Source organism: Phalacrocorax carbo, chromosome 1 (assembly GCF_963921805.1).
Source record: "Phalacrocorax carbo chromosome 1, bPhaCar2.1, whole genome shotgun sequence".
In the NCBI taxonomy this organism is placed as follows: Eukaryota; Metazoa; Chordata; class Aves; order Suliformes; family Phalacrocoracidae; genus Phalacrocorax; species Phalacrocorax carbo.
In genome coordinates this window covers 69,378,913-69,396,484 of record NC_087513.1, presented here as the reverse complement: position 1 = coordinate 69,396,484, position 17,572 = coordinate 69,378,913, and the positions used below count along the sequence as shown (strand labels likewise).

General features: G+C 45.7%; 1 protein-coding gene across 1 annotated transcript in view; it reads right to left on the bottom strand.

Moving 5' to 3' along the window:
- Window positions 1-99: 99 nt before the first annotated feature.
- BCL2L13 (BCL2 like 13) overlaps window positions 100-17,572 on the bottom strand; it is a 45,224-nt gene continuing 27,751 nt past the window's right edge. The window contains exon 7 of the mRNA XM_064458660.1: window positions 100-7,031. Coding sequence (XP_064314730.1) covers window positions 6,219-7,031 — 813 coding nt within the window. The 3' untranslated portion in view covers window positions 100-6,218. The remainder of the gene's footprint in view (window positions 7,032-17,572) is intronic.

Below are 17,572 nucleotides of genomic sequence, written 5' to 3'. Positions count from 1 at the left end.
TCCTGACCTTGTGCCTTGCATAAGTAAACCCACCTTTTTTTCTTTGTGCCTGCACTAGAACAGGAAGGGGATAAATAAAGCCCAGTAGTAGCCTACACATTAGTTTTTGAAAACTGTACCGTTTATTAAAGTGCAACCTGGGGGCATGGTCTTACAGCAGTGTCCCATTAGCAGAGGGAAAAAATGTACATACCCCTTCACTTTGAATATAGAACAATGAAGCTGGAAAGAACTTTCTTTTAAAGGTGGAAACACTTATTAACCAAATGGCACAAGAAGCTTTAGACAGTTTTCCCCAAGAGGGCTGCACTTGCATATTAAAAGGAACAATATGACCAGTTCCTTGGATAATGGGTGACTTGAGGACCAGTCAGGGTCTCTTCCCCCAGGCAAGCCCCTTGAGAACAGAGACTAAAATCCCTGCAAGCCCATCACTACCTGCTTACACCTAGCAGAAGCCTAGTAGAAAACATCCCCTGATGTGCACATGCTTCAGAGTCAGTCCCATTAGTCTTTGCTACTTAACCAATCAAGTGGCATTCTTTTGGTCAGAGTGGGTTTTAGCTTTACACTTGAATAAAAGCTTATAATGCAAGTTAAAAATGGGGAGAGACCCCCTAAAGATGTAGCAGTAAGATGCATCCTCTGCAGCTTGTTCTGTCCAAAGTGATAGCGTTCCTTCCCTCCTCTGCAGATACTGCAAGGAGAGCAAAAGCAGCTTCTACTGGAAGCTAACTGTAGCTTCCCCCACTTCTACAGCATAACCATAGTCCTCTAGCTAGGAGGAAGCATGTCAGCCTACCTAAGAGACCAGAGAGGGTCAGCTCTAAGTAGGAAAAAAAGCAATAAAGTTATTTAACTGAAGGCAGTGGAGTGGAGCAATGTTGTGCTGTGGTTTCCCCAGATGTATTGGTGACACTACAGCTGACCCCCCTCCAGGCAGGTGCAGTGCTCATTCCCCAGGCAAGGACCTGAGGCAGGAGAGCCCACTTCAGCAGAGGCTGGGGTGAGCCCTGCAGTCCCTGCCCCCCAGGGGCCTGAGCGCTAGCTCCACCAGCGTCATGTGGGGTGGCTTAAACCCTATAAATACTCCCCCCCTGTTTTTTTTAACAGCAATACAGAGCTTGTACGTTGAAGCACAGATGCATACATGGAGTCAAAGCAATACTGTTCTTGTGACCTTCCTAGTGCTGGAATTAAGTAGTCCAAGCCAAATTTAAGTCATGCACAGCTTCTGCCTCCAATAGGTACAGGAGATAATGTGCCTTGCCTTTCTTGTGTTTCACTGGGAAACTGAGTTGACCTGCAGTATGTGTCATGCCTGGAATGAGATGTTCTACTGAAGCCCTGGGCTCTCCCTTGGCATGGCAGCTGGTGCTGTGGTCATGCCTCTATACCCCAGCAGGGTTCACAGCAACATCTTCCAGTAATTACACTTTTATTCTGTAGCATGAGCTTGCTCACGTTCAGTGAATGAGACTATGCTGCCAGAAGCGCTTCTATTTTTTTTTGCCAGAATAGCAACATCTACCTTACTAAGGCTTTGCTAGTACTGCCATAGCACTGTTGCTGAAATTAAATGTAAGGAAGGCTTATATCCTCAGATTGCTTTCTCTATTACAATTATCAAAATGAGAAAAAAGACTAAACTAACTTCAGAATCTCATTTGTTTAGCACTAGTGAAACTTTTCATTTATGACCATTAGAAAGCATTGATTAGTTTTAAAAAATATCCAGTCCAAAGTGTTAGCCTAGCTGTGATCAGCGCTACATGAAAAGGAAGGAAATGGGATTCTGGCAACAGACCTTGCCTTATGCAAGAGCACTCGGCACTACACCTTTCAACCATTGCTTGTGCTGCAGCCACCCTGAGCACAGCCTGCAGCCAGGATGAGGAAAAAAAGAAAAAATGATCAAGCCCTCGCAAGCAGCAAGGATGGAGTCTAGCTGTAGCAATTTGCTTTCTAGAAGGCAGGTTAAGAAAGAAACAACCAACTGCAAACACCACAACAACAGGCACTTCACTGCCAGCCAGAAGTTAAACTGGGGTCCAAAACCAGGCGCAACACTAAACAGAGAATACGCGTCCACTGCATCGTCTGGCTCTATGCTAGGAGCGTCAGCTCAGACTGGTGAGTACCTGGAGCAGGCAGCTGCTTAATGAGTCACATCTGACCAGACAAAAGGCTGCAGAACTATTGCTTTCTTGTCTTGAGCTTGTTTCATTGGGCCAGGCCTAGTATTTTTAGATCTAAGTTATTTTCAGTATTTTTCAGCAGCCGAATTATCACCCTGACAGCCCCTACTCAGCATCCACCTAGCCTGACAAGGACCAAAAGCGTAAGTTTTCAAGCTGCCCCTCTGTGTGCACCCTGTGTACTGTCTACTGTAGCTGAGCAGCTGGGCACAGCTCTGCCAGCTGCAGTCTGCGGGACGCAGGCCGCAGCAGGACTCCAGCAGGCTCTCGCACAGCACATGGCCGCACCACGCAGGGACGTGGCTTTGTGTCTGTGGTTTGGGCTTTTAAGCAACAGAGGTATTCTGGGTTTCAGTCTTTGCTCCCAGCCTGTTATTCCAGGAATGCTTGCTGAAGAAAGAGCTTGCCCAGCTCCCCACCACAAGGCCTGAAAGTTGCACCTTATCTTGAAAGCCTTTTCCTTGCCACCTCCTTATTTAGTGTGCTACCCGCTGCAAGTTCCTTAAGTATTTAACACTTTTTATTTTTGGTAGATTCAGTCCTCTGCTGTTTTAGCATCTCAGCTTTAGGGAGCGCTGCAGACAAGGAGAAAGTGAAGAAAGACTGGGTCTAAGGTAGAGACTTTATTAAGGTACAGGCCACTCGAGGACAGATATTGAGGCACTTTTGGGAAGGGGATAAGCAACACAAGTGAGAGTAATTCCATACGCCCTTTTGTAAGTATGCAGCTAACACCTTTCATCTGCCAGCTGCAAGAAATCCACTAAAGACAGGTCATATCATGCGGTTTGGGGTAATCAGATCCTGCAGTTTAGGATAACTTTTAATACACTTGAAGATAGGGAATTAAAAAAAAAAACAACCTTTCCATTTTCAATTTCACACCTGTAACAGAGCAAGCGTAGCCTGGCACTCAAGTCTGTAAGAATGCTGCCATCTGAGCTTACCCGCCCTTCGGTGACTCCCACGGGGCCTGTCCCAGCTCTGACCACAGGACCCCAAAAGAGTGTTTCGAGAGGAAAGAGACATGTGATAAATTTTCTAAACACGTGCTCAGTCAGTGGGGGAGAAGATGGTACAAATTCTTGCTGACTTGTCAGATCTAAGACCCTAAAATGCGACTAATATAACAAAGGGACCAAGTGACCAAAACACATGGTGCAGCTGCTGGTCCGTTAACTGCAGCAACACACCAGACACTCAAGGCTTTTGCCCCATCATGAAAATGCTTACCACAACAAGTAATTTGTCGTCTTTACTACTGCTGCCACCTTCTTCTCACTGCTGCGTGTGGAAGAAGACACCTTTTATTTAATTGAGCCGTTGGGCTCCTTGTGCCAACAAGCTAGGGACTTTTTCCCTCGCCGGCATGGATTTATTCTTGTCTCTCCTGTACCCATCGAATACTGAAACAACCAAGTACAGAGAAGCGCTAAAAGCACACCTCAATTCCCCGCCCCCCCCCCCCCCCAAGATAGCGCACAAGTTATCCAGAATGTCAAAAAAGAAATAATATCCGTCTCTGCCTCAGCGTGTATGTGAGTACTTCTGTGTAACCTGCTGCGTGGCTACAGATTGGGGATGTCCCCAATGTAGGTGCATCACCTTCAGGAAGGCGAGGACATAGGTACGTAGGTTGGGTTAAGAATGGCCCGTCTCCCACAGAGAACATACCCGGAGAAGAAACGGAAGCCGTCAGCAAAGCAGCGGGAGAGGGGCGGACCTACCCCGACTAACCAGGCGGTAAAGCAGCCCTTGCCACACAGGAACGACCAGGTACCCTCACAGACTGTGTCACTTGTCAATAAAACACTTGCAACATGTGAAATGAAGCAAAACTGTAAACATTAGCGCACATCCATGATAAAAGGAGCATAAAGACATCTCTCTCCACTCAAGGGAAGCTCCCGTGAGATTCCAGAAGAGGGAACCGTGGCGGAGGGAAGGCAGATGCTGGAGAGCTCATGGTGTGAGGAGGTCCCAGTGACCCATTTGGGACCACAGCGCAGCAACAACAGTACCCACGGGGTGCCAGGAAATGGCAAAAATAGAGTTAATTCAATTTTACAACATAGTAAAGGTTTTTTTTTTTTCTGTTAAGGCCAACCTGCTACCTTTTGTACATGGAAAAAGATCAATCAATGATCAACAGTGAAGTCCAGAACTTCAGTGCTCCCGAGTTCAGTCCACAGCAGCAGTACACGTGTGACAATCCTTCCTCTCAGTATTCAACTTCGCACACACACAGAGTTCAAAAGCCAAGAAGTTTTCTTAAAAAATCCACTCTCAAAAAAGCTTAAACAACAACAACAAAATTCCTCAGCATCTGCCAGGTTCTTACTGACTTCCCAGCATCCTGCAATACGAATGGGATAGGAAAATGTAGCAAGAATATTGTAAAATAGAGAATGTGCTAAAATCTTTTCATTCTCAGAGCACTTAAGACCAGGCTCACTAGGAGATGTACTCTAGATAAAGGTTATTTAGAAACAAAGTACCTTTGTGCTTCATGAAGAGTAAGCTTCCCGTAAGCTCACATTTCGCTTTTTACATTATCCCGAGTTCCCGTCCTCCTACCTCCACCTGGTCTAAGCCACAGTGCCAGTACGAACCCGCAGGGACACGTCAGTAGCTTTGCCTGCACAGCCTAAGGCCTTGCCCACACAGCTGCGTACGGACAAGGACAGACAGAAACGCGCGCTGAAAGAGGAGCACATGGTTGGATCTGACGTAACTAATGTGGATGGCAATACTTCAAACGCTTCTCTTCACACACATCGGAAGCGTTGCGACTGCAGGACGAGAAAGATACTTTTTGCCAAAATAACTTCCTCATCATTTGCGAACCTGTAAGTTCAGCTAATGACAGATTCAGAGTCACAAAAGAAATCGCACTGAACAACACGCCAGGTCAGGTCAGGGACAGGCAGACAGAGATGTTTAATGCTGTTTTGCTCAGTTACTAGACTCCATTGCCTTATGTGTCTGGGATTCTGTCACAGCCAAGACCAAGGTAGGACTAAATACACTCTGTGCTTAACCTGGGAACGACGATACAGGCTGCAGCGTGATACAGGACAGCATAGCATTTAACCTTTGAATTGCACAGGAGGCGTCGGCCTCACTTCCAGGTAGTTTTGCCATATCTTTGCTGAACACACCCTGGTATCAGAGCACTGATCAGAACAGCAGCGTTTCCAGCATGGATTTTGAACCTCTGGTAACTCAAGGGTGGCAGTAAAGTGGGCCGGGCAGGAGCAGAGCACATGGATTCTCAAACTGGTGAATGGCAGCATCCCTCCCACCCTCCTTGGCAGCCAAAGCACCTTCCTGCACCTCTCCCCCAGGAACACCAGGATGCTCAGAGATAATACAGCTATAGAGAGGCAGCATCTTTACAGTATGGAGCTCCAGTAAATGTTAGGGGCCAAAACCGGTGTGAGCAAAGAGGTAAGAATAAGCACTCTCCCACTGGGGCTTCGGAGGAACCTGCGAGGTTAGGGGGAGCAGTGCTGTACCTGAGAGGAAGCCGAGACAAAAGGGAGACCAGCCTCTCGCTACAGGACTCGGGTTGGCTAACGTTGGTTAGGAAAGGCTCAGGGGCGCAACGGGAAGTGACAAGCCAGCACAGCTGCGTAGCGGTCAGTCTGAGAAGCCAAAAACTCCAGGGGTTGGCAGCAGCTGGCTCTCCCCTTCCCCTGGGGATTCTCTGTTCCAGTTCCTAGAGTACAAGCACCCCTTTCTTCAGCACCTGCACTTAAGTTCTTAAATTTGCAGAATTTATTTTTTTTTTTTTAAAAATACCCCTGTACTTTAATCACGAAAAACCAGTCCCCGCCCCAATTCTACTAAAAACATGATTGTCCATAGCTGGAGGCTTATTGAACAACCTCACCCCATCACCATTAAGTTACTCAAATGTCCAATTAAACAGCAGGCAGCTCAACCTTTAGGTAACACAACTACAAAAATCGGATCGCGCTCTCTTCTCTCTCCCCCCTCCTCCTCAAGAGAGCTCTGTTACTTTTTTCTAAGCGCCAGCGCTACTCCAACTGCTACAGCTAATATAGCTACCGCAGCAGCCCCACCGTACAGCAATATAGATTTCCCTTCCGGCAATAAGATAGGCTTCTCCTCCGCAGCAGAGGATTTCTCTTCTATTTCTTCCAAACGGCCCTCTTTCCCCACTTTTTTTTCCCCTGGAGGCAGTATTTTCTCAGGTTCTGGTGCAGCCTTTTCTTCTGATGGGACTAACTTTGGGACAGGTTTACTTAATACAGGGATTTCAGGTTCAACAAGCTCTTCAGCCACTTTTCCCTTTTCCTCCTGTTTTGTACACAGAAGTGCGGAAGGATGTGCTTTTTCAACAGCAGCAATTTCAGCTTGAGGTTTTACTTCCTGTAAAGAAGCAGGGGGTTCTGGAAACGCCGCCTGCATGGTCTCTGCAGCGACAGCTGACACCACTGCTTCCTCAATCCCCTCCGGTATCTCTTCCTTCTCCACATGAACAATATCTGAGTTGGAAGAGTTGTTCTCACTCCTTTCTTCACCCCCTCCGTTGCTGTCCAGGCTTTTGACTTCTTCAGGATCCATGGCCACTTGCTGCCAGGACTCGGGTCCCAGGGAGACTGGCAGGCTCTCTGTGTGCCAGCTCTGGCTCGCTGACAGGGAGACGGGCAGGCTCTCCGACTGCCACGACGTGGTCACCGTGGGGGACTCCGGGGGGCTCACCTGTCCCGAGTTGTCACTGGTCAGGATGTAGATGTCATTACTATCCTCTGCGATGAGCCCGGGGTACTCTTCCTCTTCGGATTCCAAAGTAAAGACCGTCCCCTACAACGAAAAGGAGGACACAACACGTGAGCAATGGCTTCAGCATTACCTCCCCTGTACGGGAGGGAACAGGACACCTGGAAATGTGGCGGGGCTGGAAGAAAGATGAGAGGGCCTCTGCAGGAGCGGCAGTTGTCTGACCTACATTTTAGAAGAGATTACAGAACCCAGCTGGTCCAGCTGGCGTTGCCAGAGAATGGAACCACTTATAGGAGCTTTGCTGGGAGCCCCTCCTTCCCCTGATGATACTGCATCGCTGAGTACACCGTCAAAACATACCATGTGGGCATTATTAACCAGAGGACAAGATATCAAATTCTGAAACCAAACTGAAACAAAACAAAGAAAAAGAAAGCAAATACAGCCCAGGTGAATACCACCCCCTTCTCAATTTTGTGCAAGTGCTCTGTATTGCTTGTCCGTTTTAATCTGACAGTGTTTCTCTTACATTAATTTTATGACATTTCAAGTGCTACCTGAAGCCGGTATTTCTACTTTGTACCAACAAGCTGGATTCTACAGTAATTCTAGTATTTTACTACAAACTAGTTTAGCTATTCTTAAATGAGTTCACTTTCCAAGACTGTCATAACAATTTTGGCTACGCAACTTAAGTAAAAACAAACAACTGCGTACAGACACCCAAAGATGCTGACAGGGTTTGCTCATTCTTATTTAGCTGGGAAAAATCTGTAGGCATCCTAAAATTTGACAGTGGGTTCCAGTTAGAGAAACTGCAAGCGTAAAATACTGACTGTCTCCCTCCTTACAGAAGGAGCAGCACTGTTGATCCTACCCATGCACGGACTGCTGAGTACGGGACACGGAAGAGATGTGCTTCAAGGAGAAAAGTGGAAAAAAAAATGAAGTGCAGAAGAAGAACCTAAGATGGCTGTGATACCAAGAACATAAAAACAAGAGATGTGGCAAAGAAGAACCCCAAAGTTTGCTTATGCCGCATCATAGAAGCCTGTGAAACCATTAACAAAGATTCAATTACTTTCTTGCTCTTAACAAAAATAATGTGAACATTTGATCAAGTACTGCAGCGCTGGGAGCCCCTGCTTTGCAAATTCCTCATTCAATCCAGTGTATAATTTCCTGTACAGTCCCATCATAACATGAACAAAAAAATTTTTAAATCCATTTGTTCTCTTTCTCCCTGCTCCCTTCCACACGCAATAGTTCTCCTAAAGCGCTCCAAGCAATTGTCCCGACACCTTTGAATTTGGGGGTTGGTTCTGCTCCAGTCTCCTACTGATGGTTTCCCATTCAGGTGCTCACCTCAGCTGCTCCACATATTTTTATGGATCCATGCAGTAGTCTGCGTCAAGAACGGATCCAGGTTTAAAAAAACCCACACATTCTTCATTTTACTGAGTTGTTTTTAACCCTGATCAGTGTCCAGTCTGGCCCACTGAGAGGCCCCCCGTGTGCGAGCATGACTGGGTTGGAGCAGGGCCAGCAGCTGCACCTGCTCACACTGATGCCAAAAGCACCCAATAGATACCAGTGCCCTGCTCAGAGAGCAGACGGAAAATGCCTTTCAGCTTTGGTAACTCCCAATTATCTCTTAGTTCCAAATACACAAGGAATTCAGGGCCTACAAGTCAATGGCATCTAACTCAAAGTAGGCATACTCGCAGAGCTCGCAGTGCCTGGGCCAGCAGCAGTGCGCTTTTCTCTTGGGGAAGCACAAGAGGCCCGGACTCTCCACAGAGACACCAGACACACTGCAACTCCTCGCGTCCCTAGAAGGGGGAAGGATCTCCACACACACAAAAAAAAAAAAACCACCAAAAAACCAAAAAGCAAGTTGGCAGGCACAGGAGAGACAGCACAAACACTGCTGGTCACTGGCGGTAGCTGCAGAGGGAGCAAACGAAGCGGGAGTGGACGCGTGGCGAAAGCACTAAACCTGCACTCGGGAGAGCTGTGCGACTTATGGCAGTAACACTTTAATCCTTTGCAGTGGAAATGATTACCGTATCAATAAAATTTGTGAAAAGGGGTCAGCAGAGCCTGAGTTGAGTCTAGGAGTGAGGATCCTCTATCCACTCCCCCAAAACACCTTGCCATTTTGCAAAACTTGATGGACCCATTCCTGGAGGCTTTGGTACAACGGTGAAGGCTGTAGTACAGGACACCACCGGGAACATACGGATTTTGTAATGTATTTTGGCAGGGGTGGGATGTAAATCTCATCTTCTCAGCCCATGGAATTTTGAAAATATTTGTGCATGAGCAAAGGAATCTCACAGAACACTTCAAAAGGAACCTTTCTTCTTAAATGCCTCTAAATTGCTTGGATGTAGGAAACATCATCCAAGCCAGTAACATGTTCAGAAAGTCTAAAGAGAAATAATGCACAGAGTTCCTCAGGGGAAGGGTTAAAAGCGACCAAGACGTTCACTAACCACTTAAGGATCACCACGAATGATCGATTCAGACTGAAATAAAACATTAATAAAGCATTACATTTGGGAAAATGTTCAGGCACCACACAGATGCCAACAAACCTAAAGCAAGCTCTGCTCTGTGAGCAGTGACTGACAAGTTAGACTCCAGTACCCTCTTGAAAGTCATGCTTCACCAGAAGAACTAAATTTTTTTTGAAATGCACCTCAGGCCATTAAGGCAAAATGGAGCTCTACGACCTAGGAGGAGGCAACAACCAGCATTCCAAAGTAAGGGCAATGGAAAAGAAGAGCCAAGAAACTTAAGTAAAAGCAGAGGTTACCAGATCCAGAGAGACCCAATACTGAGGAGCGTGGGCCACAGCTGCTCCGCTGCACGCAAGGACAGGACCCCACACCAGCACCGACCTGTCCTGTTCCAGCAGATGCTTGAGAGCGGCACAGCAGGGAGTCAGTCGCTGTGGTTTGCTCCCACTGCCCTGTGCTGAGAACAAAGAGGCAGCCCGCGGCCCAGACACTGACATCGTACATTCGCTCCTTTTGATCATCAGGATTTTCTCTGGATGTTGATTAAGTAGGAAATATTCTCACTGTAGTATAAGCTACTAACAGACACCTATGATCACAGCACATTTTTTATTTCCACAGGCGATACAGACTCAGAACAACAGCAATGAAACAATGACACAACTACGGGTAAAACCGGCAATCTCATGAACCTCTGTACTACCCTCCCTCTCTGCTCAGCTCTACCCTTCCACAGATCAGAATCAATTTATTTCCTGTCTGCAGCACATCACAACAAACCAGAGTACGTCTGTGATCTTACGCTAGCAAAAAGAACAGGGACACACAACCGATACCAGCTCTTCTCTTAACATACCGCTGGGAGTGCACCCACGCTGCTGTGACTGGTTCAACGTGACGCATATAAAATAAATATTCCAAAACCACACTATGCTCCTACGGTCTTGTGAGCTCTGGCGAGGTGATGGTAGCAAACTTCTTTTCAGTAATAAACTAAAAAGGCACCAACTAGGGCCATATTCAGATGGCCTAAATTCCCCTCAAGCCATATACTGTACAGTGGCGAAAGCCAAGCGCCCTTGAGCAGTGACTCAGCAGCCCACGGCAGGGAGGAGCCACCTACAGTCAGTGGGGACAAGCGGGTATAGGTATAGGCTGCGGTGAAATTTACGCCGTCCTTATACTTCTCAAGACATATTCCTCCAGCCTCTGCTTCTGCTCTCCTCCTGATCCACCACCCTCAACTCTTCCCTCTCCTCTCCTAAGGAAAATCAAAGCTGTTCTTTCGAGGGAACCCATAGATGATCTGACCATGATAAAAATGAACAAGTAGTAGAGACAAGGTACCACCACAGCTACTATGCGGACCAGTAGCTGCCCAAGCCCAGCAAAATATCTCAGCTCAGTATGATGCAATGCCAGATCCTCAGCAGGTTAATAAACGGGGGGGCCCCACACTGACATATATAGACCGAGCATTAGTTATTCTAGTTATTCCCATGTATCAGGGCATTTTTTAAAGGCCACGTGCTTTGCTGGAGCACTTTCACTGGAGGTACGCTTCTCACAAAATGCAGGGAAGGTCTGGGCATATGCTCAGGGTATCGTGCAGGATAAACCACTTCAGAGAGGGTAAGGAATGAAGGGATGGTAATAGGGGAAACATGGGCAATCCTCAACATTTCAAACGCTTCATTAATACGTGTACCAATGCCACACACCCATCCTGCCATCATCAGAAGGGAGGACCGAAGAGGCTCATGCATTTTATTGTTCCTTTTCCCACACAGACTGTACTGACCTCAGAAGAGTTACCAGTTGCTGGCTCCCTATAAATCAGAGCCTTATAAAGGCGGGCGATTCCTTTCTGACTTTACAGAGAATTTGACTTCCGTGTCAATGCCTCAGGGACACAAGTCTCCAAGCTTGATGAGACAGATTGCCTGAGGTCGAGAAACCTGGGGGAAAGCTAACATGCTGAGTGTCAGTGGGTAATTTCACTACTTTTTCATTAAAAGCTTATGAAGTTTTAACTGAAAAGCCAGACACTAATAGGCATTATTTAGGATACATGATTAATATTTCTTGAGCTGAATTAAGAGTTAATTCAGAAAGTCAAGAGGATAAAGCTACGATTTTGTGCTGATTCGGTTACGGTTTGCACTTTTTTGTTGCTTGGGTTTTATTTTTTTCTTTTAAAGGAGCTGCAATAAAAAATGACATTTAGGATGATTCTCTTGATTCATCTACAGATGTGACCCAGAAGCAAAGCTCCCACAGACAGATTAATTCAGGTCAGGATGGAACATGTGGAAGGATTTTCAATAACCTGAGGCCTTATATAAGCCCTACTCATTAGATTTAATGGTAAATAGGAATGTGTGCAAGCATTTCGTTATCTGCTTTGCTTGTTGTAAACTATAGTCTACTGCTCCACACCTGAACAATCACAGTTCCTCTTTTTCAAATTTGGGGTGGGAGACTTGCAAACGTGGGGTGCTTTTCCTTACCCAGCATACTCACAGACCCACGTCATGGATGTCTACAGAAGCAAGAGTAAGTCCCTCACTGCAGCACCCTGCCACTCCTGATACCAGCCACTGCCACTTGAGGGAAGAGTTGGCACAAGTTATGATGAGAACTGAATAGTTCCCTTCTTGGCTAGAACACAACAAGGATGGTCCACAGCACATGAGGTGGTCTTGAGGAGAAGATCAACTTAATTCTGTCGAGGTGGCATTTGCAGACCTCAAAAAGGAGCTCCAGAAGTCAACCACTGTCCTCAACCTATGGGGTCTGACTCGCAGAAATTCTTCACGAGACTTATACAAGTGACAGAAAGCACTTTCAACAAATGTGCTAGACTAGCCCTCAGGGTAGGTTATAGCCGTTATGCTACAGGGTGAGCTACGCTAGGCAACCGTAAACTGGTAACAAAATAACGAAAAAAAATATCTGAAAGCACCTCCAATAAGCAGAACCCATCAGTCTGGATTCAGCTGCAGTCCTGCGAGGGTCAGTCAGTAATCTGGCCTTGGCTGAAAAACATTCTCAGCAGTGGATTCAGAACACTACCAACCTTTAACACATAGTAGGAAATTGGTACTTTAACACACCTGTCAAGTTTCAATTACGATTTAAAGACAGCAAACATAACAAGCAAACAAACAAACAAACGGACTTGGAAACTGACTCTCATGATGACTATACTACTTTTCGTAGTTTTCTAATAAGTGCTATTAATTGTACACAAACAAGCTGACTTACTATCGTAGTTATTTTTGCTAAACACCAAAAACTTGAAATACACATAAAAAACCCCAAAACTCTTATTTACCAGAAGAATAATTTCAGACTGATTTATATAAAGCTGCTTCTGCTGGAAATAGATATTCAAAGCAAAATGCTGAATGCCTCAAAAATAGAAGTAACTTTTTTTCCTACAAAAAATAGTAGGAGTAGTAGTACACACTGAATCTGTAATGGAGCTGTTAGTAGATAATGAATGGAAAGAGATCGCCATTAAGGTGTCGAGCAGATCATTTACTGCATCTCAGAGAAGACTCTGAAAGCCCTGCTGTGTAAGCTCAGACAAACAGACACAAGCAAATCAACTATGCCTGCTTGCTGTGGACGCTGTGGGTGTTCTTCTAGGGTTTGGTTTAGTTTTGGTTTAAGTGTTCGGAAAAGCTCAGCTGGTCTCTCTGGTTCAGTTCTTAGAGAAGTATAAACAGGTAGGTAACAGTTAAGTCTGTTCACGAAAGGAACTATGTGGACAGGCAACTCATACAGAACTCCTCTCCAAAGATGCTAAAAAGCCCCCAGAAAAGCTATGCAGCCCAGCAAGCCACCCATACACCCCAGAGCGTGATTCTGACCAGTAGGAGAAAAAATTCTATATACAGGTCAGAGAGGAGTGACACCTTGCAGGAAAAAACATCTATGTTGCCTGAACTTTTTTTTCTCCCTGAAATGAAGCAGACCCACATAAAATCCCCAATAAAAAGAGTGCCTTGAGGTACTGGAGGAAATTCTGGCAGAACACAAATGTTCCAGGAAAGCAGTCTTTACCACGGTAAGAAATTCAAAACACTCAACACAGCTAGTAAGATTCTTAGGCAAGAGTACTGACTTTATCTTGTAACATAACCTATCACAGAGAGAAATGAGGTTCAGTCATTACTTTTCTTGCACCGACAGTGTCACAGCGACAATATGAGTACTAGCAACCCATCAAATGCATTTGTGCTTAAAATCTAGGGTCTGAAAAAACAAAAGGCAGGGAGTGATGAACTGGTTTGTGTCTGGGCATCCCAAGAGATCTCCCTCTGGGGAAATAAGCAAAATTCCCAAAATAACAGATTTCCCCAGAGCTGGAAATGCGCTTGTCATATCATTTCTAGCCATAATAGAGGAGCAGCATGTACTGGTGAAGTGCCAAGGGCTGAGCAGGTGAAGGCTGTGCCCACAGACGGCTGCTGGGGTCGGGACAGCTTCACTCCCACAGGCGCCAACCGGGCTGCAGTTCCACCCGCTCTGTGCCTCTGTCCGCAGCCCCGCTATGCCATGCCTCTTCAGACCCTCGCTCAAGTCAGACCTGAGGGCGTTACCCTGCTAATCCTTCAGAGAAATGGATTATACAAGGGGCAGCTGACAACACCCAGATCTACAACAATACATTTTAAAAAAAATATAACAAAAATCCCTCAGGCATTTATTGTAGTATTCAAGATAGGTGGAGCCAAGAAAAACAGGGCAGAGTCCACAAACAGGACTGTACTTTCTATTAAGGGGAAAACAAAAACCAAAGGAGAAAAGAAAAATGGTCGTGTGAACCAAAATAAAGCGCACCGATACTGCAGCCACTGCTCTCATCCCTTGAAGGAATGCTTTGGCTGGAAAGCCTGCAGGAATGATCCTATTCCTTCCCCTGCCCTCCAATGTAACCTCTACTATCTGCAGAGAGTCAGCACCAAAACAACGCCCTTTAAGGTTTCAGGCTCATCAGTTTAAATTGAAGTAAATTCAGTTATTTAGAGACCACTTCTTCAGACAGACTGATTTGGAGTTGTTGGAAAGGAAAAAAGAAAGGAAATCTAGTTGCTCCTTGACCATTTAAGTTCCTTCTCCTTCAGTCACAGTGCCTAAAAAATAAAAAAAATCTATTACTCTACCAAAAACGTAACATACAAATAAAAGTGGATGTTCCACTGCAGTGCTCTGAGATAAGTGTAAAGGATAATTATTTTGCAAGGAAAACTCCTTTCTAGGGCTTCTCTAATTAGATTGCCCTTTCCTGCATCTCTACCATATTAAACTTACTTCTCTCTCCCTCCAGTGGAGCACGTCTCTCTATTTCTGCATTGTCATTCTCAAGGCAGACACCTGGACTGCTGCAGGAGATTTCAGTGTCCAGTAGCGCAAACTGACTGCCTCGCTTCCCCAGCATGACAAGTGCTTCTTTACTCTTTTTAATCCTCCAGATTGTTAACAGACTCTAGTGTACAGATTATTCGATCACCAGCACTGCAGAAAATGTCAAAACCAGCAGAAAAGCCCAAAACAAAACACTGGAAACAGAGAACAGCTCTTCTGAGGCTGAGATATGAAACTGTAAACACTATGCATATTTCAAGCAAATTTACTCTCTTCAACATGGGCAAATAACTAATTAAATTCAAATCCGGATCTGAACATCATAAGACAAGAACCCTGGGAAGGCAGAGACAATTTCAACTAAGGGTCACAAATACAAATACCAGCCTCTTACTGAGAGAAGAAAGGTTATTAACTGAATACCAATAAACACCAATTGCATGCACTTATTTCACCTTTCAAACAAGTGAAAAGCAGATGGGCTTGTAACATGAATGTGAATCTGAGGGGGAAAAAAAAAAGCAGCTAGCTTCCAAATAATCTTATACTTTTTCCTCCTTATAGACATTTCCAGAATATTTCAACATAGATGAAATCTAACCATGGAAAACAGGATCCACAGAGCTTGAGAAGAAATACATTATTTGGGAGGAGGGGTGGGAAAGGAAGAGGAAAAAAAAAATCCTTACCAACTGACTGGCCTTACTGTGCACTTTTCCAGGAGACCAAGAATTGCTTCTGATGCAGCAGCATTCAGCCCTGGAGAAGTCAGAGCTAAAAGGGAGGGGAGGCACGAGGAGGGAAGGGAGGGGAGAGGAGAAGAAGGGAGGGAAGAGGAGGAGAAGGGGAGGGGACAGCATGTGCACGGCATGTCAGTTTGTTGAGCCATAACATTGTTTTCCAGAAAGAGAAGAATGAAGCTACTGCTAAATCGGGCTGGGAATTGGTTTGCGATGGTTCAAGACGATAAGGGAAAGAGATCATAGTATGACCATTTGGGTTCAAAACAGAGAGTCAGGAGGAAGAAATGTGTGTCGCCACATGGGTCTATTTAGAGAACCTGGAACGCCAGGCATGCTTTTTGCTCCAGCAAAAAGACCATACTAAAACTTAAAGTCAAGCAGGGTAAATGTAAGAATTGCAGCCAAACCTGGCTCTACAATTAGTGGAAGAGGGAGGCTGCCCAGAAGAAAGCAAGGTTTCCTTGCTTTCCCACAGTCCTCCAAACTCAACTCGCGTCTACCTGCAAATCTAAGAGACTGTAAGCTAGATGGAGTAGTTGTTTCATTTCTTCATTCACATTTTTGTTGCCAGCTGTGTCCAAACACAATATGCAGTGTGCTGCAGACATTCCTACTTGAAGACTTCACCCTAAAGCGGTAAAACAGACCAAGGGGAAGGGGAACAGCATACACAATGGCCAGAATCATAGTATCAAAATATTTTATGCACTTGAATATAAAAACAGGCCAGCCATTCTCTCACCAACCATTAAAAGTTAGCTGAATTACAATTCTAGTGCTTGAAGGGAGAATGGGAGGGGAACACTCACTGTTTCAACACATCATCTTTATCACCACAGGTCTGCAGGACTGGAATGAAAAAATCAAAAAGTGCCTTCTCATCTCAGAGGCTTGACCTCTGGTATCCCAAACTTCCCATTCCTCACGAGCCACATCTATTTCTTGAAATCTACCACATAGCTATCCAATTTATCAACCTTTATTCCCTTGAGCTAGCAATTTTGCTTCTAGTTAACTGTTGTTCACCATCCTCAGTCAGATGCTTTCCCTGGACCTACAAGCCTCCCAAGCCCACAAAAAAAACTTGAAGGCTTGCACAGACGCAGGACCTTGGGAGCTCTTCCAGCTGCCTCGTGGCTGCACAGCATGACACCGCAAGTGGTCCCGCTGAGTGACGCAGCTCTGTAAAATTCTGACTCCTCAGATCTGCAGTGGAGCATAGGAAGGGCTCAGCTGACCCCTTACCTTTGACTGGCTACTTCCTTCCTGGCAAAGGCTGACTTCAATCCAAAAATTGAGGAAGACCCCAAATTACTTGGTGCTGAGGGAAGAGACAGCACCGAGACACTGCAGAATTTTTCAGGTCTGCCCCTGAAAAGCTGACTCCTGTGAAGCTCTCCTCTGCTCCTGATCCACAAAAAAACCAGACAGGCTGTTCGGGTGTCCTCTCAGTTTTAAGTAAGCTCTTAGCAGCTGTAGAAAAGACCTATCTTTACACCACTCTGCAATAACACAAAAATTGAACCTCTTACTGTCACAGCAACATAATTCTCTGGAGACTCCCAGGTTTCTACATTGCCCTTATGGCTCTAGCAAACTATTACTGACAACCTGATCCGGCACACAGACCCCCCCGTGGCAGATGCTTATCTTAAAAAATGCAAAACACTTGTGTGATGGCAAACAGCCTGCCAGGCTCTTCCCTCGCCCTTCTCAGAAACAAACACTCTCCCCACCCTTACCCCACGCCCCGCTCCCAGCACCGTCATCCCCAGAACACCATCCCGCAGACACGGAACAAAGAAGCATGCCACTCAGTAAAAATGAACATCTTCCTTCCGAGGAGAAAATATACAATAAAACCATATATTCCTTTCCTCCACATAAAACCACAAGCCCAGTGGGTCCCCAACCCCATCCCCAGAGCAACTCACAAAGGGTTAGTGCAGCTACATTAATTCAGCTGGAAAGGATTTTC